The 25,596-nt window shown below is 38.8% G+C and overlaps 1 protein-coding gene across 2 annotated transcripts in view; it reads right to left on the reverse strand.

The window, feature by feature from the left end:
- slc36a1 (solute carrier family 36 member 1) overlaps positions 1 to 24,612 on the reverse strand; it is a 67,889-nt gene extending 43,277 nt beyond the window's left edge. The window contains exons 1-8 of one of the 2 annotated variants that reach the window (XM_085788960.1): positions 24,350 to 24,612; positions 21,766 to 21,906; positions 17,482 to 17,596; positions 17,273 to 17,363; positions 13,743 to 13,831; positions 10,476 to 10,565; positions 8,090 to 8,174; positions 3,779 to 4,009 (exon numbers count right to left, since the gene is read on the reverse strand). In XM_085788960.1, the coding sequence (XP_085645086.1) occupies positions 3,779 to 4,009; positions 8,090 to 8,174; positions 10,476 to 10,565; positions 13,743 to 13,831; positions 17,273 to 17,363; positions 17,482 to 17,596; positions 21,766 to 21,802 (738 nt within the window). In that variant the 5' untranslated portion in view covers positions 21,803 to 21,906; positions 24,350 to 24,612. Of the gene's footprint in view, positions 1 to 3,778; positions 4,010 to 8,089; positions 8,175 to 10,475; positions 10,566 to 13,742; positions 13,832 to 17,272; positions 17,364 to 17,481; positions 17,597 to 20,065; positions 20,215 to 21,765; positions 21,907 to 24,349 lie in introns of those variants that run through there. The other variant, XM_085788959.1, reaches the window with a different exon arrangement.
- Between the last annotated feature and the right edge of the window lie 984 nt (positions 24,613 to 25,596).

The raw sequence follows: 25,596 nt of genomic DNA on the forward strand, positions 1-25,596 counted from the left end.
ACATTGAGCAGCATTGTGTCGAGGGAACAGCTCCAGTCGGACTCATCTGTCGTCCAGTGTTTACAAATGGACATTAGCGTGTGTGATAGAATCATTCAACATGATTAAGGCTCTTTGATTAGTCGTTGTGGAATTGCCCACTATTACAAAACAGTGAATTGCCTGTCACCGCTAATATAAACGCCAGATGGGAAGATTAGACGACAATGTGAGATGTCGTCGTACTCGCAGGAAACGGTAAAAAAACAACGACTGTGGTTGAATTAATCAGCCGGACTTCACAGCTTCTCACCACATCTTTGTTGTCACGGAGAAACGTCCTTGTTATTTTGCCGTATGTGATCATAATCTGGCCTCGACGAGCCAGAACCTTAAAATGTGGAGTCATTAAAATTTAAACAGGAGCCAGGACACAGTGTTATTATCCGGTGCTCCTGTGGTGAGTGACCTGCAGAGCCTAAACAGGGAAACCAGACTGCTTTTGAAATATTTGGAGCCTTTATGCTCTAGTTTTTCCCCCCCAAAATTCCTCGCCCAGGTGATTCATCAGCCACAGAAACACCTCACAGGCCAAATGTGTCTCTCCGGCGCTGGAGCTTTGTACTGTACGGTTTCTGTTGCAAAAAATTGCTTCTTTTTTTTCTCTCTCCAAGACAAGGCCGTTTCTCAGGGACTGCTATGTATCTGGAAAGAAGAAAAAGAAGGAGAAGACGAAGAAGAAGAAGAAGCTGCAGCAGCGTGATGAAATACTCCACAGCAGGAAAATGGGTAATCTGGAGAGACTGTCACTACCAGTCGTCCTGTTATCCATAACAACCCTCAGAGAGCGATCGCCAGAGTGGAAACAGAGACAGACGGGGGAAAAAAAGGTTAAAAAGAGTGCAAGGTTGGAGGTTGTATCTGTAAATCTTAATCTGTGTGAGTTCTGACGAGGCACGGGTCGAGTAGAGTCACCTTCTGTCTGTTATAAATATGGAAATCAAATAAATAACAAGATTTTTTTTCAATTAAATTAAAACTAAAACATTTACACTGACATTGCGCATATTTTTTTGTGAGATATTGGATTTCTAGACGAGTTGTTGCAGAAATGAACCTGATTTTAAATATTAATTTTAATTTGGATCCAACACTTTTCATACTATTATATTATATGATATTACATGAGGTAATAAACCCAGTATGACGTATGAGGGGCGGAGGTTTTATTGATTTATTGAGAATTTGGATTGAATAAATGATCTGTCTGTCTGTCTGAAACCACCACAGCCGATGGAGAGAAAGAGTGAAACAGGTTTATACCATGGAGAAACAAAGAAAGATTATAGTTTTCTGAAAGATGGTCATTATTATTACTTGTTAACCTCTTTTTATGTCATTTTTTAATTATTGTTTGTGGTTTTTGCCCTGTAAACATGTTTGTGTTAAGCTGTAGTTAGTTTTAAGTGCCGTATACGTTCAAGCTCTATTGTTGTGTGACAGGACGCTGATTTAACATCAGTAGATGTGATAAAATATCGGATAACGAGGAATTCTGTTAAGAATAATGGAAAAAACAAACATATCATGGAGTTGGAAACAGGTAAGTTCAGTTAAAACAAGTTCATGTATATGGGTTAGTGACAAATAAGGGTTGGCAAGATGAGAAAGTCAGAAATATCAATAAAAAAATGTTTTAAAAGAATCAGATTTGTATTTGTACATTTTGTATTCGTGTTAGTTATTTAAACTTTTTTTTTAAACAAAAATTAGACTGAATGCCCTGAAAATGTCAAATGGTGTAACCATAAAAGAATGATAAATATTGGATATTTTATCCACCTACAGTGGATTTAAGTGTAAAGGCGGGCTTACACTGCACGACTATTCGTCTATTCACATCTCAAACTGCACGAGCTTCCCTCTTCAGTCCTACGTCTCAGATCAGTCTCAGACTCCCACTAATTGCACGTCGTTCTACGATTGCTCCCCACCACGATTACCCTTGAGATGCCGCTGAGATTTGTGCTGCTCTATAATTGCTCGATTGTAAACCTCAAATTGACATTGGTTCCTGATGTTCTGACGAAGTTCAGCATCACATTCAAACCACTGTTATCCTTCCTCTGTTACTGACCCACTTCTCTTGTTGTGGTATGTGCAGACTGCAATGTAAACGAAAAAATAACTTTCATGTGACACTGAGGAAGCTGAGAAGAGGCCGCAGGTCCACGACCAGAGTAAACACACACTGATCTGTGATCTGTCTGCATTTAGTGGGTCATGATAACATTTAACAACATTTTACATTTCCAAATTCCCTAGACCCTAATTTGATAATAATGATAATAATAATGGTTTACAATTATATAGCGCTTTTCTATTGATTCCCGACATCCAAAGCGCGTACAGAAACCATCATACCACATTCACACCAAATATTTATTTTTCTTTTATAAAGAAGCATTGGTAACACTTTACTTGAATAGGTATTCATAAGCTTGACATAACCATGAGATAACAGATGTCATAAACATCAATGAATACTTATGACAGCTGTCGTTAAGTGTCATTCGGTAAATTATGTCACTTTTCATGCAAAGCTGACATTGTTTGAGATGTTTTTGTTCTGACAACTTGACATGAAGACAGTTTAAACTGTCATAGCAGACCTGAAAGTGAGATAACTTACCGAATGACACTACCGACGACAGCTGTCATAAGTATTCATTGATGTTTATGACAGCTGTTATGTCATGGTTATGACAGTGTTATGTCAAGCTTATGAATACCTATTCAAGTAAAGTGTTACCGCATTTTTATGGAGCTAATTTATTCCCTCATCTTGGGGAAGATGTACTGGTGTGGTGGGTGGAGTTAAGTAGTTGTGTTTTGTTTAGTTTTGTGATGATGATTAGTGCTGCACGATTAATCTAATCGCAATCGCAATCGCGATGTCACGCCGTGCGATTACGTAATCGCACGAAAGAGTGCGATTGGCGATTTAAAGTCTACATAAATGTGCGACCGCGTGAGCCTGTAAACGGGACTTTATCTCCTGTAGTGTGTGGAGCGGAGCCGCTAATGTGTGCAGCATAGCAGACTCCGTCAGTAGTCATGTGACCAGCAGGTCTGATCACGTGACCACCCAGCTGGCAGACAGCGCTCCGTGTGCTGCAGGACCGTCTCCCCGTGATTACAGCAGGTGTGGAGCTTTAGCGTCACGGAGCGAACTGTGTTTTCCTCCGCAACATGTGCAGTGCGTTTAAAAAACGAGGAGGTATGATGCCTGTTGGGGCGAACGACCAGAAAGCTCCGGTGTTTGGTTTTCTTTTAACTGTCTTTTTTATTTATTTTTTATTTTTATTTTACGGTAACAGCCACACTCATTTGCCGTCTCCTCTCGTCTCCTCCGTTGTGTGTGCGCGTGTGTGTGTGTCTGTCTGTCTCTGTGTTACCTGTGTACCTGTGTGCTGTGAGAGGAGGGAGGGGGGAGAAAGGCATTGTAATAAATGATGGCATCGCAGTAGACTATGAAACTGCACAAAAAGTTACCTATTTTTATTTAATACAAAGATACTGTAAGGAAACACTTATTATTTGAGAAATACACTCCTAAAATATGGTTATTTCCTGTGCTGTGCTTGATAATCAAGCAAATAGACTCCTTACAGCATTAATTTACAATATCGTAATCGCAATCGCAAATCGCAATATTTTCCACCATAATCGCAATCGCACATTTTTATCAAATCGTGCAGCACTAATGATGATGATGATGAGTGTGGTGGTGTTTTACCGTGAGGGAGTAGAAGTAGATGAGCACCAGGCTGGCCGTCATCATCAGGTTGGCCACCAGCGACAGCGGCGCCAGGAACTTGAGGTTCGGCGTGAAGACGAGCAGCACGACGGCCGGCAGGAAGCAGAGCATGTAGAGCCGAGAGTCGAAGCTCGGGACCAGAACCTGAGTCTGGTTGTTGGTCAGGTTGACGTGGCAGTTGAAGGTGGTGGCGTTGGCGGCTTCAACCACCTGGAGGAGGAGGAATAGGGGAGGGGGGGCAGGAGGAGGAGGAGGAGGAAGAGGAGGGAGAAGAGGAGGAGGAGGAATAGGGGAGGGGGGGCAGGAGGAGGAGGAGGAGGGAGGAGGGAGGAGGAAGAGGAGGGAGAAGAGGAGGAGGAGGAGGAGGAGGGGGGGCAGGAGGAGGAGGAGGAGGAGGAGGAGGAGATGGTAGAGGAGGAGGAGGAGGCAGGAAGAGAAGGGGGAAGAGGAGGAGGAGGTGGAGGAGGGAGAAGAGAAGGAGGAGAAGGAAGAATGATGAGGGAGAAGGGGAGGAAGAGGAGAAAGAGGAGGAGGAGGAGGGAGAAGATGAGGAAGAAGGAGGAACAGGACGAGGAGGAGGGAGAGGAGGAAGAGAAGGAGGAAGAAGAATAGAAGAGGAGGAAGAGAAGGGAGAAGAGGAAGAAGATGAGGAAGAGAAAGAAGAGGAGGAGGAGGAGGGAGAAGAAGAGGAAGAAGAATAGAAGAGGAGGAGAAGGATGGAGAAGACAAGGAAGAGGGGGAGGAGGAAGAAAAGGAGGAAGAAGAATAGAACAGGAGGAAGAGAAGGAAGAAGAGGAGGAAGAGGAAGAGAGACAATGTCACTTTCATCTCAAACTGTCGGTGTCCCATCTTTCTTCCTGTTTGTGACTTTCTGTCTTTTGTCTCAGTGTTTTTCTTTTATTCTTCTGTCACAGTTTGTTTTATTTATTAATCTGTGTATTTGTTGCTGTTGTGAAAATGATGAATGTTTAAAACATTTTAAACGTTTCATCTCCAGTGTTGAACTCTGGTTGTTATGACTGAGGGAAGAACTCCATCTAGTGGAAGGAGCCTGTACTACACACACACACACACACTAGGTCCATTCACAACTTTATTAACTTTATTTACAGTTTTTCTCAATCGCTTTGGTGCTTTTCTCACATCACTCTTACCATTTGCACAACAGTTAGTGCATTTCTCAAAACAATTATTACAAACTGCAAAACCTAGTGGATGACCTGCAAAAGCGCGTCACTTGCTCAAAATGGATTGTCCATCCCTCAAAAGCAAGTACTCACGTCAATGAAACTGTCAGTGTCGTCAAAATGAGAAGTCCTGACACCATCGTTTATGAACAAGATAGTCAAATGGCTTTGTCATGTTTTCATTCGGACACTTTATTCTCTAAGTGTTTTCCAATGCAAAAAGTGATGATACCTGAAAATGCTCAGGACAGCACTATACACTACTTGTACAGCCATGTGAAAACTACAGTAAAGTTACACAACTAGTAAGTGATACTGAATATGTATGTTTCACATTTCTACTGCATATAGGCTACTCTTTGCAATTCTGATTTGTTCACAGCATTGTGCAAAGGAAAAATACACTACAGTCATCTACAACAAACATAAGAAACACTCTTTGGGTACAACTTTACGTAAATCTGTTCTCTAGTGAAGCTGTAAGTCTAAATGTAAATGTAAAAAAGTTCTTGTCCTACTGTATCTTACAGTAATGCCTGACACAATGACAGCAGTGCAGATTGTTTAGTACTGAATTACTGTCCAATACCATACATACCTGTTCTTCCTTACTGAAATGTTTGAATAATTGAATTCACAGTGCTTCTCCCAACATTTACTGTAAAATTAGTTTGACAGATTTTGAAAACTAGTTCAACAATTTTGTATGTAATGACTCAAGCAATGAAATGAGGAGTATTAGTTTTATAGGGAACGACTATTCAGCGTTCAAAAGTATAGTTCATTTTGACTGACAAGACATAAACAAATGATAATGTTGTAAAACAGCAGAGAATTGTATGAAAGCAACTGATACATGTGCAAAAGCATTTGCAATTTGTTCAGAGGAAGGAGAAACTGCTACTATGATGTGGACAAATGACTACATGTTTTGGAGGTTGAACTAATAGTTGTGAGAACTTTCATTCTGATCTGAGAATAGCACCAAAGCGACTGAGAAAAACTGTAAACTTTGTGGACTTTTATTATCCAGATTTACAAACTGAACTTGAACTGTTTATGTTTTTAATGAGATACAGAGACTTTATGCAAATACACAAAATGCCGCCAACTACACTGTTCTCTGCTTCTGCTTCAGACTTTAGGCAGGTTAAGAAAGAAAAGCAAACAAAAACCTATCATGTGTTAACAGTTGTCATTTAAAAAACTGTTCAGCCTGGCTGGTGTAAATTTTCCAATCACAGCGAGAGGTCAGCCGGTGATAAAGAGGTCGGGGTCGAACCCACAATCACACAATCGCACAATCACGCGGTTCACACTCAGGGACAAAGCAAACAAACACTCCTGTGACCTCACAACAACCTGCGATGAAGAGAAAGAGTGTGACTGGACTGAAAAGCACGAGAGAGAGAGAGAGAGAGAAGGTTTTCTCTGTTCTCTGGCTCTGTTATCTTGAAAATTTAGTTTTGAAGTCACATAAATGCAACACAGAATTAAAACTAGACAATAAAAAGTGAAGATAAATAAATGATATAAAGCGAGACGAAGAGATTCAAGTTCCTCCAAATGAAGTAAAACTGAATCTAACGTTTCTTTTCTCTTCATGTGCAGTTTGAGGTTATTCTAATTTGCCGTGTCGACGCCGATGCATGTGACGCTTTGTAAAACCACTGTTATCCTTCCTCTGTTACTGACCCACTTCTCTCTATCTGCTGTGGCATGTGCAAACTCTGAACACACACCCTGAACCCTACGCACTCCCTTTAGCGATCACATGCACATACATGGGCACCACACAACGTTACATAACCTTTGGAGACTGCAATGTAAACAAAAAAATACCTTTCATGTGACACCAAGGAAAGCTGAGTAAACACACACTGATCTGTGATCTGTCTGCATTTAGTGGGTCATGATAACATTTAACAACATTTTACATTTCCAAATTCCCTAGACCCTAATTTCCAGACTTCTCAGTAAAAAAAATTCAAATAATTTGTGACATTTGAGTAAATAGATGTGTATCATGTTAATAAATCTTGCAATTAATCTTTTTTTTTTCATTATTCTGAATTTGTATGCCGCTGTGTCACCAAATCATTTCCAGGAGAATGTAGTTTGGTACAATAATAGCGCATACAAAATAATAATGTGAATAAGACCAAAACCAGATAAGTATTAAGATAAAGATATTTCCATACAATAGTTTCCATTTTCCATACTATTCCATTTTTTTAAATTGTTTTTATTATTATTATCATTATTATTATTATTAATTCAGTATCTTGTTAATTTGTCTTTCTTTCTTTTCTATTCTTTATGTTATGAATTTCTGTATTATCTTCTTACTTTGAAGACCGCTGCTGTTTTGGTTGTTTTTTACATAGGGGAGGTATTTTTATAAGTCTTTTTTATTTTATTTTATTTTATTTATTTATCTAAGGAGGACAATGCACATTAATTAACATAATAAAATGTAAAGGTGCCAGTGTTAGCCAACGGCTAGTTTCCGACTGTAGTCCTCCTGGAAAGGTGTTAAAATCCATTAACATAAACATTTTTGGCTTCTACCTCTCCTGCACAATGTTTAATTTTACTGTTTTAATTGTTTATGTAGGTTATATAATGTGCAAATAAAAAAACTAAACTAAACTAAACTTTCTGTACTTGCGTAGGAACCCTGGATAGATTCATACTGATTGGTGGAGAAGTTCAGGTAACAAGTCAGTAAATTCCTTTAAAAATAGACTAGATCATTCCTGGTCAAAGAAGGACTTTTTATATAATTATAAAGCAAGATTATGACTTTTGATGACTTGGATTTATTTTTATTTTGTTTGTTCGTTTTGAGGTATTGTGGGAGATTATCTTTGAATTATTTACATGTATTTAAGTGATATTATGTATAGATGATTGAAGTTTTTAACTGTATATTTGTTTTGTTTTTATATGTTGTCATTATCTTGAGTCTGGTGTAGAGGATTTATATCCTGTATCTGATGTATTTTCATTATATTCATTAAATTCATTAAAACACACTGGGCTGAGGGATTTTATAAAATATTTGTGTGTTTGTGTTCATGTGTGTGAGTCCGGTCCTGACCTGCTTGACGTTATCGCTGAGGAACACGAAGTAGACGCAGCAGAAGCCGAGCTGGGTGATGATGAGAAACAAGTTCACCGTCCGTCTGAGGAGAGAAATAGAACAACAAAAAAACTTTATTGTCCAGTCAAGGCAGGACATTTTTACACAGACAAAACAAATGTGTCAAGAAGAGGAAGTACGATCATGTACTCAGAGCATCTACCTGGGTCACATCCAGACACCGATCACGTCTAGGTTCCTCATTTTCTTGATTTATTTATTATGTTGGCATTATTATTATTATTATTATGGCGTTGGGGGTGAAGGTGCCAGAGGAACTCTACAGCTCCACCACCGCCGTGAGGTTAAAAATCCTCTGACACACTGTGATGATACGCTAAGATTCATGAACACGAGATCGAGACTCAACAAACAAATTTTTCATAAACCTACAGATCTTGAAATTTAATGATCTTGTGGACTATAAAACTGCTCAAATTATGTATAAAGTAAATAATAATCTGCTTCCAGATGGTGTCCAGAGGATGTTTCAGACCCGAACCAGTAGATATGAACTAAGAGGGACTCATGTGTATACAAAAGCAAAAGTACGAACAAATGTGAAACAAAGATGTATATCAATTACAGGAGTCAATCTATGGAATAATCTAGAATTAGAAATCAAACTGTGCAACACACTTAATAGATTCAAAAAGTTATTTAAAAATAATATTATTAATAAATATAAAACTGATTTATAAATACCAGTGTGCTTATAAACTGCTGTATGTAGAATATGCAGGGGGTTTTTCTTTTTCTTTTTGTTGTTGCTCTGTAAAAATTGTTTAAAATTGAGTGAACGGAAAATGTTAATTTAAGAAGGGTAGGCAAAATAAGCTGATGCTTCAGCCTACACCTTTTCGGTCAAAGTAAATTGATTTGCTTGTTGTGTTTTTGTTCTGATTTGTTTTGTTTTGTATTTATACCTTTATATTTGTCTATTGTATTTGTTTTTATGAGACCGAAATAAACAACATAAATAAATAAAAAACACTGATCATTTCAGACTGACACCCAGAGAATCATCAGTTCTGGAGGAATCGCTCCATGTTTTTTGGGGAACACGCTCAGCTTCAGTGCGTCTGTGTGTGTGTGTGTGTGTGTGTTTATTTTTACCTGTGCACAGACGCAGGTGAGCTGCTAATCTGACTCCCTGCTGAGAGCAGCTTCCTATTTACTGCACAGATCAGAGACCGAGGCGTCGACGGCAGCGCCAACAACTATCCCCTTTCATTTGTAGTTACACTCTGCACTACAGGTCTGTAGAAATCTGAATCATCACCATAATGTTATTTGTTATGTGCAGGAGAGATACATGTTAGTTTTTCTGTGTGTGTGCAGGGAAGGACTAAATAATGTTACATTTCCTTTTTGTTATTAAGAATCATGTTGTCTGTGAGCTTGTCTGTTTGTTTATTTGGTTCTCAGTTCATGTTGTCTTTTGTGACTTCACATTTTTGTATATATACATATAAGCTAAGAAATAAATTGTAAAATGAAATGAATATTCATCATTAGTGAAAACTTTACTGTCACCATGTGTTGAGGAGTTTGCATTCTGAGCTTAAACCGCTCTGAGACAGTTATCAATTAAAATTAAAAACCAATAGAAAAAGTTCATTAATCGGTAATGTGCCACTGTTTGACTTATTACTATGAAATTACATCAGGAAATCTTTCTAGCAAAAGTCTTAGAAACTAAACACAGAGACAGGAAATAAAGAGCTGCTGACTTTTTCTTACAAAGTAAAGAAAGGTGTTAAGATTTTAAAAGACCCCACCCACCCAGCTAACTGCCTTTTTAACTTCCTGCCCTCACAAAAAAGACTGAGGAGCTTGAAATCCAGAACAACCTGACTCCAGAACAGTACATACCCACAGAAATATTATTTTAAACACCCTGGTTCATTCAGGGGGGCAGGGTATTGTTTTAATGTGTCATATTTATTGATTATCTATTTATTACTACCTTTATTGTGCACTTAACTCTGATTTTTTTCTCTGATTTTTTATTTTATGTATTGTGTATTGGGTGTATGTTTGTGTTTTTATGTCAGTGTGTGAAGCCCACTGAAACAAATCCCAATCAACAAGGTTGTTATGTTGACATGGCAATAAAGTATTGAAACTTGAAACTTAAAGTATTGAGTAATTTCTCCGTGATCATATTTTTTCATAGAGGACCAGTGAAGGCATCACAGGATGGGAAATATAACCGTTAACATCAGAAATGTCAACACACACACACACACAAACAAACAAACAAACGTGACCGAGTGTGTTTTCTTTTCATAATCATGCGTCGAAAACGAAAACAAAGGAAGTGGTTGTTGTGTGTTCTTACTTTCCCCACGTTGAGTGCCTCCGCAGCCAGGAGACGTTCTCCATCCCATACTGCATCGCTTCGCCGTAGGTCAGAGACGGCCTGTTCACCCTGGACCACAAAACACACACACACACACACACACACACACACACACACACACACACACACACACACACACACACACACACACACATCCTGTTATCATTTGTTCACTCTTCACATCTGAACACTGAACTTATTCTGCTTCACTGTTCAACCACAAAAAAACCTAAAAACGAAAATGCAATTGTGAGAAAAGCTTCTGCAAGAGAGAAAGAGAAAAAAAAAAAAAGTGTTGAGGTGGAAGTCTCTTGTCTCTTTGTTAGATCTGAACTGAACTGTACGTGTGAATAAAGGAGCAGGAGGAAGTGATGCAGCGACTCTACAGTAAAGGAACCTGTAGCTGAACTTTCCCATGAGCGTTTTCTCCTCTGATGTGCTACTTTCCTTTTTTTCTTCTTCTTTCGACTCAGAGCTGCTCATTCATTCATGCTCTCTGTCTGTTTAATCCTCTTTAGCAGGATATCCCTGTCTGAACTGAACGGGGCAAAGGGCAGAGACATGGTGGACAGGCGGGCGGGTTCACCGCCCCAGGCAGCAGCAGCAGCAGCAGCAGCAACGTACACAAATGGGATTCAGATAACGAGCGTGTTAATCACCTCAGTTGTAACTCACGCGTCATTTATTGGTCTCGCTGCTTCAGTTACATAAGAGAAATGTGTTCAAACTGGTGACAAGGTTTAAGGTCTGTTGCACCTCTGACCACGTATCGGTTTCATCCATCCATCCATTATGTCTGAAATTGTTTTATCAATTCACCAGTACTGTAACTGTACTTTTTATTACTTTGTACAGGGTTCCTACACATTTTAAATTTCCAAATTCCATACTTTTTCCAGACCCTAATTTCCGGATTTCCACTACATAAAACTCAAACTCTTACCAAGAATATTTGTCCTATTTCTAGTCAAAATGTAATTTCTAGTCAAAACAAATCTCATTATACTTAAAATAAGACTCATCACATAAAAAGCAGCTTGTTTTTAGACACTTTTTACTTCTTTCAAGCAGATTTTTCGCTTGAAATAAGTAGAAAAATCTGATAGTGGAGCAAGTTTTTTCTTTCTATTACGAGCACAAAAATCTTGCTTTCACTGGCAGATTTTTCTACTTATTTCAAGTGAAAATTTGTTTGAAACAAGTGAAAATGATCTAAAAACAAGTTCATTTTTAGGTGACGAGTCTTATTTTAAGTGGAAAGAGATTAGTTTTGACTAGAAATGAGACATTTTGACAAGAAATAAGGCAAATCAAATATTCTTGGAAAGATTTTGAGTTTTTGCAGTGTCTCAGTAAATTTTTTTTTTAAATAATTTGTGACATTTGAGTAAATACCGTAGATGTGTTTCACATTAATAAAGCATGCAATTAATCATTTGTTTTCATTATTCTGAATTTGTATGCCATTATGAAACCAAATCATTTCCAGGATATTGTAGCTAGGTACAATAGCGCATAGGCTACAAAGTAATGTGAATAAGACCAAACCCAGATAAGTATTAAGATAAATATATTTCCATACATTAGTTTCCGTTTTCCATACTTTTCAAGACCTGGAAATGTATGAAATCAAATTCCATATTATTCCATACTTTCCATACTTGCGTAGGAACCCTGTTTGTAAGAGAGAATAAACTAATTAAGAACAGAATTAACCTGACTTATTTCTCATATGGACTTGAAACTTCAGTTCAGTTCAGATTATGAATATTAATATAATAAACCGTAAATTCTCCAACAGAAAGAGAGAGATCTCTCCTCAAAAGTAGGAAGTGTGAAAACGTATCGTTCACAGACAAACGTCTTAATCAGAGATAAAATGTACAGCAGAACTTTTATGTCACAATAATAAACAGGAAGTCTATTTCTCAATTTCTAAAGACAAGAAATAACAATTAATTGCGAAGTAATGTCAAGAAATAACCTAGAAATAACGGTCAATTTCATAAGTCCTTGAAATTGACTGTTATTTCTTGGCTATTTCTTGACATTATCATGTCATTACTGGCCTGTAAATTAAAGGTTCGCCTTTTAAAATTCTTTATTTGGTCTTTATCTTTGTATTTTCACCCAGAGGATTAACTGTGCACTGTACCTGGTATAATGAGTCAAGTCAAGGTCTGATTCTCATTACAACATAATAACATCCAGTAACAATGCAAACACCCTGACAGCAGTGTTTCTGTATAACATTCACTTTTGATAATTAAGACACAATTTGCTGATAATTCTCTTGTAGTTTTTTTGTGTAACATTTTAACACTTGAGCCTCCAGCACCACTGCAGGTCATGACTTTAGAGAGCGCTTTTTATCATCAGAGGGATGGTAATTAATGAGCTTTAATAAAACAAAATAACTCAATAGAAAAGGACAGAGGGACTGAATGTGCACATAACATGGAGTTAAGTCTCATTGAGACGGCAGGACGTCTCTGCAGGCTGCCGTACAGTATGTGTATATTTATATTTAAGTAAAAGGTCTGAAGACTTTTCTTTTTTCACCCCTGCTGGCTGTTAACACTGAGTAAATGTGTAAGTAAAGAGAGCAGTGGGGATAAAACCAGAGGAAGAGACCGTGTTGAGAAAATAATTCCTCATTTAAAAAGGCAGTTATGCATTATGGCGTACAGCAGGGTTATTATAGTTACGGTAACTAAAACTAACAAAAACACAAACTAAATAAAAACTAAAATGAACAAAGCAAAACTAACTGAAACTAAACTGAATTGCTCAATACAGCTCAATATGGGACTATAATACGAGTCTGGCCCACAGGTAGATAAGAGCGAATGTAACATGATGAGGACTGAACATTTATGGGATGCAACTAAAAGGGAAAAATCCCACAAATTTGGAAGTTCATCTCACAGAGGGTTTTTCCTAAAACATGAAAAACCTAAACTAAGACAAAATAAAAACTAGTCAATTCCTCAAAAATAAAAACTAAATAAAACTGCGTAATCACTTGTTAAACTAAAACTAAACTGAAATAAAAAAGCAAAGTGAAAAGCAAATGAAGATTGATGAACAACTATAATAACCGTGGTGTATGGTATGTATGAGGAGTGTGTGAGGAGGAGCTTAGAGGTTTAACAGCTGACCTCTGTTATTCAACAGCAGCTTTATCAGCTGGAAGCAGGTTAACGTGATGCGTTTAAAGACTTTCTGAGCCGTCGTGTCACTTACTTCACACTGAGGTGGTGGGAACACTTGACCAGCAGCCTCATGCAGTGGACCGCGATGACGCCCATACACAGCAGACTGACCGGGCCCAGCTGCACAGACAGAGAGGGAGGGAGGGAGGGAGGGGTTAATACAGGCATCAGCAACACCTGGCTGACCTATTGAGAAAATAATTGGCAGATGGATCAATAATTGTAAATGATTGTTAACAGCAGCTCAGCTGTTTTCGTCGATGTTCAATATCTTCGTCTGGACCTTTGTTGTTGAACTAATTCTTCACATTTTTACAGAAGTTCACTCAAAGTTCTGCAGAGGAAAAGTGCTTAGAGGTGATAGATCTGCCTCCAACACTTGTTCCATTAAATAATACAAATAAAAGCTATCACCATGAAACTTCCCAAGTTTATCACTTACATTAAGACAACTATTTTTTGTATTACAAGTTTTGTCAAATGTTATGTTTAAATATGTAAATGAGGCTATATCTAATGAAATATGCGCTAATTTGCATACATTTCCAGAACCAAAATCTGGAAATGGATAAAGCCCCTTTCAAAATTCTTGTTTTATTTTGTTGACATATTACAGTCAGAAGTTGTTACAGAGGAGGATTTTGGATATCTCTTTTTATCACTCTGTAAATGAGAAAATACTGTCACCAGCCCTAAAAAAAAAATCAAATTTCGCCATGTTTTTAGGGACAAAATGTTGTATAAATCAGGCTGTGAATGATATATCAACAATCACCCTCTATAAAAACCTTCAGAATATAGACAGGAATAAAACTGGAAGGTTTGTCTCAAAATTGATCAGTGCATGAAAAAACAGTGTTTTTGCCTGTAGTGTCTCGTCTTAAACACCAGACGAGGCCTTCACTTTATCAACAACAGTGTCAGTAAAAGCAGAACGTAACACGCTGACTTTTATTATTCTTATTTTAGAAACACCATGAGAATATTTTTATCCTATCAGCCCGTCTCTCTGCTTCACTTTGGTGAAAACAGCAGCTCCTCGTGATTCCCATAAACAAACTCTCACGACTAAGAATATTTGAAACTCAACTTGACACATACTATTTGCCGACAGTGTTCGAATACAGTGCGGTGAACCAGAACTACAACCACTTGATGAGCATGTACAGCATCGTGTCCACACAACGATCAATAACACTGCACAACAGTAAACAGTCAATAAAACGTGTGTTTACCTTTGAAAACTGCCCACAATCCGTCCACAGACCCATCTGTCTCCTTATTACTATATTATTACTTTACTCTTAGTGTTTCTATGTCCTTTAGTTGTGTCCTTCTGTTTTCTTTTTTCCTGCTTTCCTCCTTATTTGCGCCAAAAACTCACTAATTGCGTCATTGCGTAACCTGATGTGTAACCTTTTTCCACCCACATTCCTTTTTTCCTCAGATTAAAAAGCCTCCACAACAGGAGATCGATGAGTAACTTCAAACTATAAAATAAAAATAAAATTTACAGATTTTGATTGACAGGGGAAGTCCCGGAGCCAATCAAACGGGGTGTCACCGTCTCACACATCACATCACTTTCGTGTCGTTTCTTTCGTAATTCGAACACTGTTTGCTGATACATATTAACTCAGAAATGCAACTACACTGTTGCCCATGAAGTTGGATTTTTTTTTTTTCCCTCTTCTCGTGAATTTATTGTGACAGTGTGATGTCGTGTATATCTTTGCAAATTGCACCTGGTCAAAGGTGAAAAAGGGGAATGTGTCTGAAAACAAAATATATTCCAACTTCACGGGCAACAGTGTATAACACATATGAGAAAAGAACCAGAAAAAGTAAAAGTCTGGTAATAATATTAAAGCCCCGGTATGTAGGAATTCCCCCCATCTAGCGGTGCGGTTGCATATCTGAACGTATTCTTGATGTTGCGTTCACGTGAAATCGGGCAGACGTCAGACAGACAGAAAACTTTCTCCCCGAGCCGACAGCTCCGGTGAGTTTCTATGGTTACCTACGGTCACGCTGCCACTCAACGTAAAAAATGGCGAGGCAACATGGCCGCCTCGGTTCGGTGTGCCCCCCTTGTATGTTTGTAACGACTTGTAACAACTCATTCTAAGGTACGAGAAAGCTTTCATTTGTATGCGGGGCCGTTGTATAGGGGAGAAACTGAATTATTCTGCATAAGACCCTGACTAATACTCTGCTGCATTAGCATCAAAACAAAGTACAGGGTTCCTACACATTTTACATTTCCAAATTCCATACTTTTTCCAGACCCTAATTTCCGGACTTCCACTGCAAAAAACTCGTAACCAAGAATATTTGTCTTATTTCTAGTCAAAACAAATCTCATTATACTTAAAATAAGACTCATCACATAAAAAGTAGCTTGTTTTTAGACACTTTTTTACTTCTTTCAAGCTGATTTACACTTGAAATAAGTAGAAAAATCTGATAGTGGAGCAAGTTTTTCTTTCTTATTACAAGCACAAACTTCCTTTCACTGGCAGATTTTTCTACTTATTTCAAGTGAAAATTTGTTTGAAACAAGTGCAAATGATCTAAAAACAAGTTTGTTTTTAGGTGATGAGTCTTATTTTAAGTGGAAAGAGATTAGTTTTGACAAGAAATAAGACAAATATTCTTGGAAAGATTTTGAGTTTTTGCAGTGTCTCAGTAAATTGTTTTTTAAATAATTTATGACATTTAAGTAAATAGATGTTTATCATGTTAATAAATCATGCAATTAATCATTTGTTTTCATTATTCTGAATTTGTATGCCATTATGTAACCAAATCATTTCCAGGATGTTGTAGCTAGGTACAACAGCGCATACAAAAATAATAATGTGAATAAGACCAAACCCAGATAAATATATTTCCATACAATAGTTTCCATTTTCCATACTTTTCCAGACCTGGAAATGTATAAAATCAAATCCCATACTTTCCATACTTTCCATACTTGTGTAGGAACCCTGAAAGTAGGCTAAATAAAAAATGATAATACATACATAGTCTAAGAAAAAAAGTGGAAAAGTCAGGGGGCAGGGGCCCACTTTAGTATTCTTTCAGGGACCCCAGAATTCCTAGCAACGGCCCTGTTTGTATGCGGGTGTGATTCGACTTCAGTGAAATACGTTTTGCTAATAAAAAGCCAAATAAGTTACATACTGGGGCTTTAATAATGAAATATTTATAATAGGAAGAATCACTGGAATGGAAACTGTTGTGTCCCTGAAACGGTCATTCCTTTATTAAAGTTTCTTTATTCTATTATTTTGCCTACAGTAATTATTTTATTAAGTTTTTTCCTCTCGTCCTGTTCCATTTTTATTATTGCATTATATAAAGTAAATCTGAAAACACTGATCACTCTGTTATGGGAGTTAATGATGGTCACTGTGTTGTCGTCACATGTTTCCTACAACAGGGACGTTGCAGCTGCTATCAGTCCTCAGTAAAAGCCTGTGATCACGTCTGGATGCTGTCAGGAGAATCTGTGTGGACCTGGTGGACCGATGATCAGATTAAACCTCGTGTACTCACCACCAGACCTGCGTTCTTCACGGCCAGAGGCAGACCCAGCAGCCCGGTGCCGATGTTCCCCTTCAACAGGTGGATCAGAGTCTGACAGAACCTGCACCACAAAGAGACAAGACACAACAAACAAATGTTAAAGTTTTGCATTAGAGCTAGAAGAAGTACACGTTTTATTTTTTATTAATCGAGCTGCTGATCAGCTTTATGACACGTACGAGGTTCCTGTCCTCCCTCCGATCCTCTCGTAGTGACGCTGAGGTCTGGACGGTCCAGGAGGCGACGGACACAGAGCGTCCATTTCTGATGGATTCTGGTCGGAAAACAAAGAACCTGTAGGACGAGGAGGAGAAAGAGAACAAAACACCACTAATCACACACCTTTATTACTTAAATATCCGTTTATATTCTTATAGTCACGTCTTTCTTGAAAAGACTTCTTTCCCTCCTCCCTTCCCTTCCCTCACAGCATCCATCCCATAAACTGGTCGCCATCGGCCTCCATGACAACGAAAATGTCTCACATGTCTGTTAATTGTCAATTCTCTGTATCTCTAAGACACACAGTCCTTTTGAACATAGATACAGGGTTCCTACAGGTTCCTTCAGGTTAAATTCAAGTCTTTTTAAGACCTTTTTAAGACCATTTATATAAATGTAATACCTATTTTACTGCCCTACCGGAAAAGAAAAGTGAAATCCTCAAATTTCAGAGTGTTTACTGTAAATTAACTGTATCATCCCACTATTTTTCTGCTCTTTGTGCTCTACTAGGGATGTAACAATATCAAAATCTCACAATACAACAATAACAAGCCCATGATATGTATTGCAGTATCATAAGGCATCATGATATCAAAATCTCACTGTATGATAATACCATATAGGCTCCACAGTACAAGACTTATTCCACTATCCATAAGTCAACAAGAAGAACATTGATCAAAAATAATCGTGGTTGACAAATGAAACTTTTGACGAAAAATGCAATATGGAGAAGTTAAATACAGCACAACTTTTAAGACCCAGAAATCAAAATTCAAGACTTTTTCAAGTCTTTTTAAGGTATTATTTCCAAATCCATAAATTCAATGCTTTTAAGACTTTTTAAGACCCCGCGGGAACCCTGTAGATAATTGTTAAGTTTCGTTGTTTGTTTTTATCCTTCTTTTATTCTGTGTTCAGTTAAACTTTCATTCATTCATACAGAAGAATTGGAAAGTTGTTTCTCTTTCACCTCAGATAAATATTATAGATATGCTGTAGAAAATGAAATATAATATGTAAAATCTCCTATTTACAGTAATAAGATAAATCATAAAAATCATAATAAAAGATACGTCAATGATATTATGAAATACATTTTAAATGAAGAGAGTGGAGTCTCATCTTGTAGGAAACTAGGTTTGGTTCCAATATTGTGAGAAATTAATCCCATATTTCATTAAAAACATGACTTTTACTGCTCTGTAAGTAGAAACTTCATTAATCCAGAGACACCGAGATTATCCACAACCACTGTTCCTATAAAATAATCACATATTCTGCTTGTAACTGCGATTAAACTAATTTACTTTAAAGAGTTCATAGGACAAAGACAAGAAGTACAGTGATCTTCATGTTCTTTTATGTGATTTCTTTTTAAATCCTGCATAGAACTGGTGCAGCTTTCTCAGTTCTATGTTTTACACTTGTCTGTTGTATTTATTAAGTGTTTCTGAAGTCATGCGTGTCCACATAACAAGAACATCACAGCAGCCTGCAGACTGGGCGGCTCAGCAGCAGCATATTAAACAGTATGTAAACAAACTCCTGCAAATGTCACTTGAGTCCAGTTATTTGCTGCTGCTGCTGCTGCTGCTTTATTTACTTTGTCCAGCTCCACCTCTGTGCTGCAGCTCACTGCTGATCGCTGTAAACTCTGACTCCACCAACGCCTCCTCTAGTTTCAATACAGGACAAGAACAGAAATAATGCACCGAAAAGTGACTTAGAAATCCAGCATCAAAACCAAATGACCATGACTTATTCAATCTGACATCAAAAGGATCTGAGTGAGAAAATATGGCAAAAACGGCATGTTGATTTGGCTTTATGGCATTTATTTTGTCTTTTGAACGCCCAATTTGTGTAAATTTTCAGTGTTTTCCAGTCTCTGTGCTAAAATATAGAATAGAATTAATCCTGGTTATGATATTATATATGATAAACTTATCAGCAAAAACTTGCCAATTAAAAACAACAGCAATATGCATTATACTAAGTTACATGTTTCAGATAGAAGGGGTCTTGTTGTGATAGATTTGTAAAGATATAAACATGGATAGAGTATAACTAAGTTTAAAGAGCTAACCTGCACTTACATCTTTTCACAGACGCTGTAGGGTTTCACTGTATTAAATAAAGAGTCCTGGTCGGTCGGCTGTCTGCTGTGCAGCGGCTTTAAACCACATAAAAGAAAAGATCTTGTGACTTTTAAAGTCGCAGTGCCCCAGTTTGACGGGGAGCTTTTTAAACGAACCGGCCATCATCGACACATGACAACAGTTATCAGTGAAACGCAGACTCTCTCATGACTCTAATTACTCTGAGAGGAACCGTCAGGAGGTATCTTCACAACGTAGACGAAGAAAGCCGAGGATTCATTTTTGAATGACAAAATGTCTCCTCACAGTGTGTCAACCACTTGTTTTGCATTAATTCAAATGATTCCCTATCAGCACAGATACAGCGCTTACCTCACCGCAGCCAATCAGATAAAAATATAAAAATAAAGCAGGCAGCACTGTCAGAGCTACAGACCCGGAACGACCGACACTTCCCGCTGACGAAAACAAACTGAACCACACGTCTGGTCCTTGTTGGGTGAACTGCTGCTTTGCCTGCTTCCCAGTTTAGTAAAATAGCTGCAGCACATTGAATTACATATATAAACACACCTGCAATTATGCCGTGCCACTCGCTCTTCAGCTCAATAACAAATTGCACACTGTTTGCACATGACACGTAGCTACAGCACAGCTTTGTTTGCTTTGCCTCTTGTTCCACACTCTCTCACATTTGCTCAAACAGCTCAACGCCTACATGTATATAATATAACACACTACTACACAATGTCATTATTTCATACTGGAAAACCTGGACCAGAAGGTAGTCGAGGAGTAACAGGTGTCAAACACCCTCTGAACAAGACACACAAAAAGACTCAAACTTTGCCTTTCGACTGTGAACCATTGTCGCACCTTTTTGTTGCACTGTCACTTTATTTTTAACCCATTTATTTATTTATTTTTGCTTGTTGACCAGTCTTGTTGTGTATATTATTTTGTGTATATTTGTTTATGACACTTGAGGCCACTGGCAATTTCATTGTACTGTATTCTTTTTTTTACAACGACAATAATAAAGCTTCTATAAATTCTATAAACAGTCCATGTCATCACATTTCACAACAATACACAAAATGAAGACAACTGTAAAACTGAATATTTATGTAATTCTGGATGAATCTGAGACACAGCTGCTCTAAAAAAACAACAGAAAAGTCGTTCTGCACATTGTAAAGGTTGCTGCTTTGTGTTGTTTTTAAGACTGAATAAGTCATAGCGTTGTAAATATTTCATTTGTTGATGCAAAACAAGACACCAGAGGGATTTTTTTGTGAATAAGAGCAGTGAATAAGAGCAGTGTCTAACTGTGCGTTCAAACCAAAAGCGTCCAAAGCTATGACGCGGTTCGGCGGCAACCAATCAGAATAGAGGTGTCCTTTGATTGAGCGGGTCCCAAAGAACAAGGCATGTAACTTTGGTTCCTAGAGCTTTTGCTTTTCCTTTTCTTCTGGCGATTAAAGACGTCACAAGAGACTGCAGGATATACCGTAGTTGTTAAAAGGCTGGGACTGCTGCTAAATGTGACGTTGACGCCTTCTTTTCTTTTCTATATTGCAAAGTGTTTAGCTGTTATTCTCTGTATATACTCTGAGTTTAATCACCATCTTAGTTTTTTTCGTTTCTGCCATATTCTTAGTTCATTTCAAAGTTGTAAAAGTTTGGGTATGATGTTTCTGTAGTGGATAAATCTTATTGCCTTTTGTTAATTGCTTCTTTTGCTCAATACTGCATGTCAATCCGCTCGTGACTAATTACATGGTGATTTTCAATTATATTCATGCTCTGTGCTTTTTTCTGTATTCAATGACTACATAAAACCTCCTATAGGCCAGCTAGGCATGCTGTAAATATATTTTTTAAATATTTCGCCGCTTTAGAAGCTGTCTTGTCTGAAGCGCATCTGGAAGCTTTTGGTGTGAACGCACAGTTAGACGTCCTTCATGCAGACACAATTTTGTAAATAATCAAATGCTAACCCAAAAAAAAGACGGTTGCATATAACCCCATTGTGTCTACAAACCAATGTTATTTTATATCTACACCATTATTCACACTTAACCAAAACCTGAAAGCACGATGAGCAAAAAGAGTGTATGTGTATGATGTAAATACCTTCACCCCGGATGTCTACGTCGCTGGAGGCCATCATGTTGGGACAAGGTGGATTTGTGGACGGGTGGGGGGCGTTTTCTTTCCCAGCCTTGCAGATCTCAGAGCTCGGAGATGAGGGAGTTCAGCATCGACAGTTTTTTTCTGCAGAAAGAAGAAAAATAATTCAGTGTGAGATCTGGCAGCGAGGAAACCAGATCGTGACTTTCACGATTTGAAACATGCGGCTACAGCTCCGGTGACGGGCGTTTCAAATTCAGTGATTCTTAATTAACACTGGTAAAGTCATTTCCCACAGAGACCTGGAACAGAATAAATGGTTTGACACACAGAGAGTCGGTGCATTTAGCTCAAACACTGTCATAATGTTGATACAGAACAGTTCCCCTTTTTTGTGTCACATATTCATGAGCTGAAAAACCACATTTCAACAAGCTGAGACACACAAACCTCCAGTGTCCACTTAATTCTACTTGGCTTATTGCATTTCATCTGTGCTTTAAATATCCCTGCAAAACATGTGTAAAAAAAGCTTTGAATAATAACTTAATTTGTGTTTAGTAAGATTTTGATACAAAAAAACAGCATTTAATTCTTTAAATGACATCTACTCTTTATTTCAAAGTCTAACTCTTGTATAATGCACGTCTGCTTGTGTCATGTTAAACCTCAAGTGGCCCTGTAACAACACGGAAAACACATTTCTGAGTGTACGATGTGAGGTAATTATATGATAACAGTCAGTTTGTTATAATGACTTGATTGCTAGACCACAAACTTTATTGCTACGGGTACAATAAAACCACTCTGGTAGCAGCTTCTCTTAGATTCTTGGCTGTCAAATGAAATTAAAATTAAAAATAAACTGAAAACATCATGTTGTTGGAAGTCTGGGAAATTAAATTTTGACATCCTTTAACTATTTTCCTACATTTAAATCTAAGCTTTTGCCTGACGCACTACGGTGTGTTACAGGGTTTTCGAGCAAGGCATTAAATAAACCCCGGCGCGCTCCTCGTGTCACGGTGTGTTATGTAAGAGTCAGTTCAGACAGGCTTTGTGAGAACATCGTTACAACCTGCTGTGTGTGGCTGCTGCTGCTGTTTCTAATCACAGATGGATTTGTACGCAGGCTTTTCTCTGTCCACCTGCTGATTCCATCCCAACTACGACACTGGCGACGGCACAGCACGGACGTTTACTTTTTAAGGAACCAGAATCATCTGTATTTCCCAGCAGCAGCCAGCCACACGTTGTGAAGTGGAGGACACACTTCCTTAATCTTCCCGTCACAGCAGAGATCTTTAATGTGAAAGTTCAGAACCACAGGCATTTAAAAAACATCTCTAACAAGGTATTTTATCATGTGGCCACCTTTGATTAGCACTGTTAACTATTGATTTATCAATGTGACACTGTGTAGACTAAGCAGGGATGCATTAAAGAACTGCACTACACTACACTACACTGTCCGTATCATACAAAGTGAAACTTGATTCCTCCTGGCAGTTCCTCTTCGGGATGAGTCGCTTGTTCGCTCAGCAGGAAAAGGCTTGTGATCACCACCACGACTTACTACAGCGTCCTGCAGGACAAAGTCTCACAATTATGAGCCACTCAGCTTTTTTTCTTTTCATCATGTGCCATGTCAGGACAGGAGGAGGAGAGAGAGAAAGCTGAACCAAGCACCATGGAAATGCAGATATCACAGTGTAGAAAAAGGCTTTCCATAGAATACCATATAATTATTTCTGCTTCATAATGACATAGCCTAATGAAAGAAAACCTGAAGAAACCTCCCTCAGCTTTGTAAATACTATCTTTTAACTTCAAACGGTGTTAATTAATGTCAAACTAACGCCGATATTGACACAGTGTTTAGTAATTAACTAAATCACGACCTCCACTTTAATCACGGTGTGTGTGTTGCAGATGCTAGGTGTTTCTGTCCTTTCATGACAGCACACACACACACCAAGATCAACTCACTAATCCCATTATTTTTAAACTAATCTTTGGCCAGGAGAAGATGTGTGTGTGTATAATGTGAGTGTCTCTGTCTTTCTTCCTGAATGGACGTGAGGCGAGATAAGACAAACAACGAGGGACAAACAAGACAAACAAAACATCGCTGATCTGATCTGAGCAGCAGGAAACAACACCCATCAAATGAGCTTATGATTAATTGTGTTGTGTTAAGAAAGCAGTTAAATAGGGATGTTGCTATTTGCTTCCGAGAAACACACACACACAGAGAGAGAGACACCCACACAACACACACACGGATAGAGAGACAGAGGAGGGAGGATTGAAACAGCGAGAAAGGAAGACGAGGCTAAAACGGGACTAGCTAAACACTTAGCATTTACCTGTTACCTGTTTATTTCGCTACGGCTCGGATACAACAGTTTAATCTAGCTCGACTGGCGTTACGTTGCGTTACGTTACGTTGATATAAACCGGGGTTAGCAGCAGCAGCAGCAGCAGTAGCGACCGTTGCTATACGTCTTCGATGCCATATTTTTTTTTCTGTCCGTAAACAGCTAACGTTACTAAAACACCACGTAACACCGGAGCACTGACCTACCTCGGAGTAAAGTAAACCGTGTCTTCTTCAGTTCTCCGGTTCAGACAGAGGCTGGCTTAACCTCGTATGTGTTCATATCGTTGTTATCATCATGTCTGGTGATTGAACGACGGCAGCTCTACTGTCTGTCTGCACCGATTGAACGTCCAACGGCTTCTCCTCCTCCGCCGCCGCTTCGCTTCGCTCCTCCACAGCGTCACGACGCAGCCAGGCAGGCAGGCGAGCCGCGCGCGGCGGTCACGTGGACGCGGCCGTGCACCGACCAAGGGGGCAGTTGTCGGTCTGAGAAGTGAAGCTCACTTCCGCGTTCAAAAAACTGCAATCCCCTCGGATTCCTCTGGGGGCTGGTGTCAGAAGGGAGCATTCCCCATAGACCCCCATGTTAAAATCGTAGACTTTACATCCTCAGTAAACATGTTAAAAGCCTGGTGTCAGAACGTTTTTTCGTCTCAATCGATAGTTTCTACCCCCGCACACACTCTGAGGGGGGTGAATTTTTTTTTAACTCTATAGTTTTACTGTTATTAGGTTAAAATTCTGGCCAATCAGGGCGCGGAAACGTTGAGTGACAGGTCCGAGCAGCTCCGTGGACAGGCTGCTTCGAGGCCAGTGGGCGGGTTCTCGGCCGGCCAATCCAACATGGCGCTGTTCAGGCCGCCATATTTGAGTCACAAAAACGACTCCCCAAAACCAATGGGTGACGTCACGGACGCTACGTCCATTCTTTTTACAGTCTATGGCACCGACGTACGTAGAGTGTAGTCGTGGAAACCGACGTCGTCGTGCTCATGCTCGTCAGGGTTGCCAGTTCTGCTGTTATCCCGGGTAAAAAAAAAAAATATTATGCCCGCGGGTTGGCAGGGTTTTTTGCCATAGACTCTGTGGTTATCTTTGCCATAGATAGATCTTTGCCGCTGCTGCCCAATGACACAGCGAAGCCACACGGCGGCCATCTTGGGACGGGCAACTCTCTCCCTCAGAGCATTACAGCCTATGGTGCATGTTCTGACCAGAACTTGCTCAGTTTTTGTCCGATTTCCAAACGGTTTGATTTTTTATGAACGTTTATGCAGTTATGATGCCGCATACTTAAAGGGACAACGAGGAGTTTTGGAAAAGCGAAGCGTTTTCACACTACATTTATGAGCCTCCGCGCGCACCGTGAAATTCTTTGACCGGCGCAAGACAGACTCGTGTTTTCATTCATCAAGAATTAAAGTCAGAGGTTCAAAGACGATCACATACCG

The sequence above is a fragment of the Trachurus japonicus genome, chromosome 10, assembly GCF_045865225.1.
Source record: "Trachurus japonicus isolate A0001 chromosome 10, Traja_1.0".
In the NCBI taxonomy this organism is placed as follows: Eukaryota; Metazoa; Chordata; class Actinopteri; order Carangiformes; family Carangidae; genus Trachurus; species Trachurus japonicus.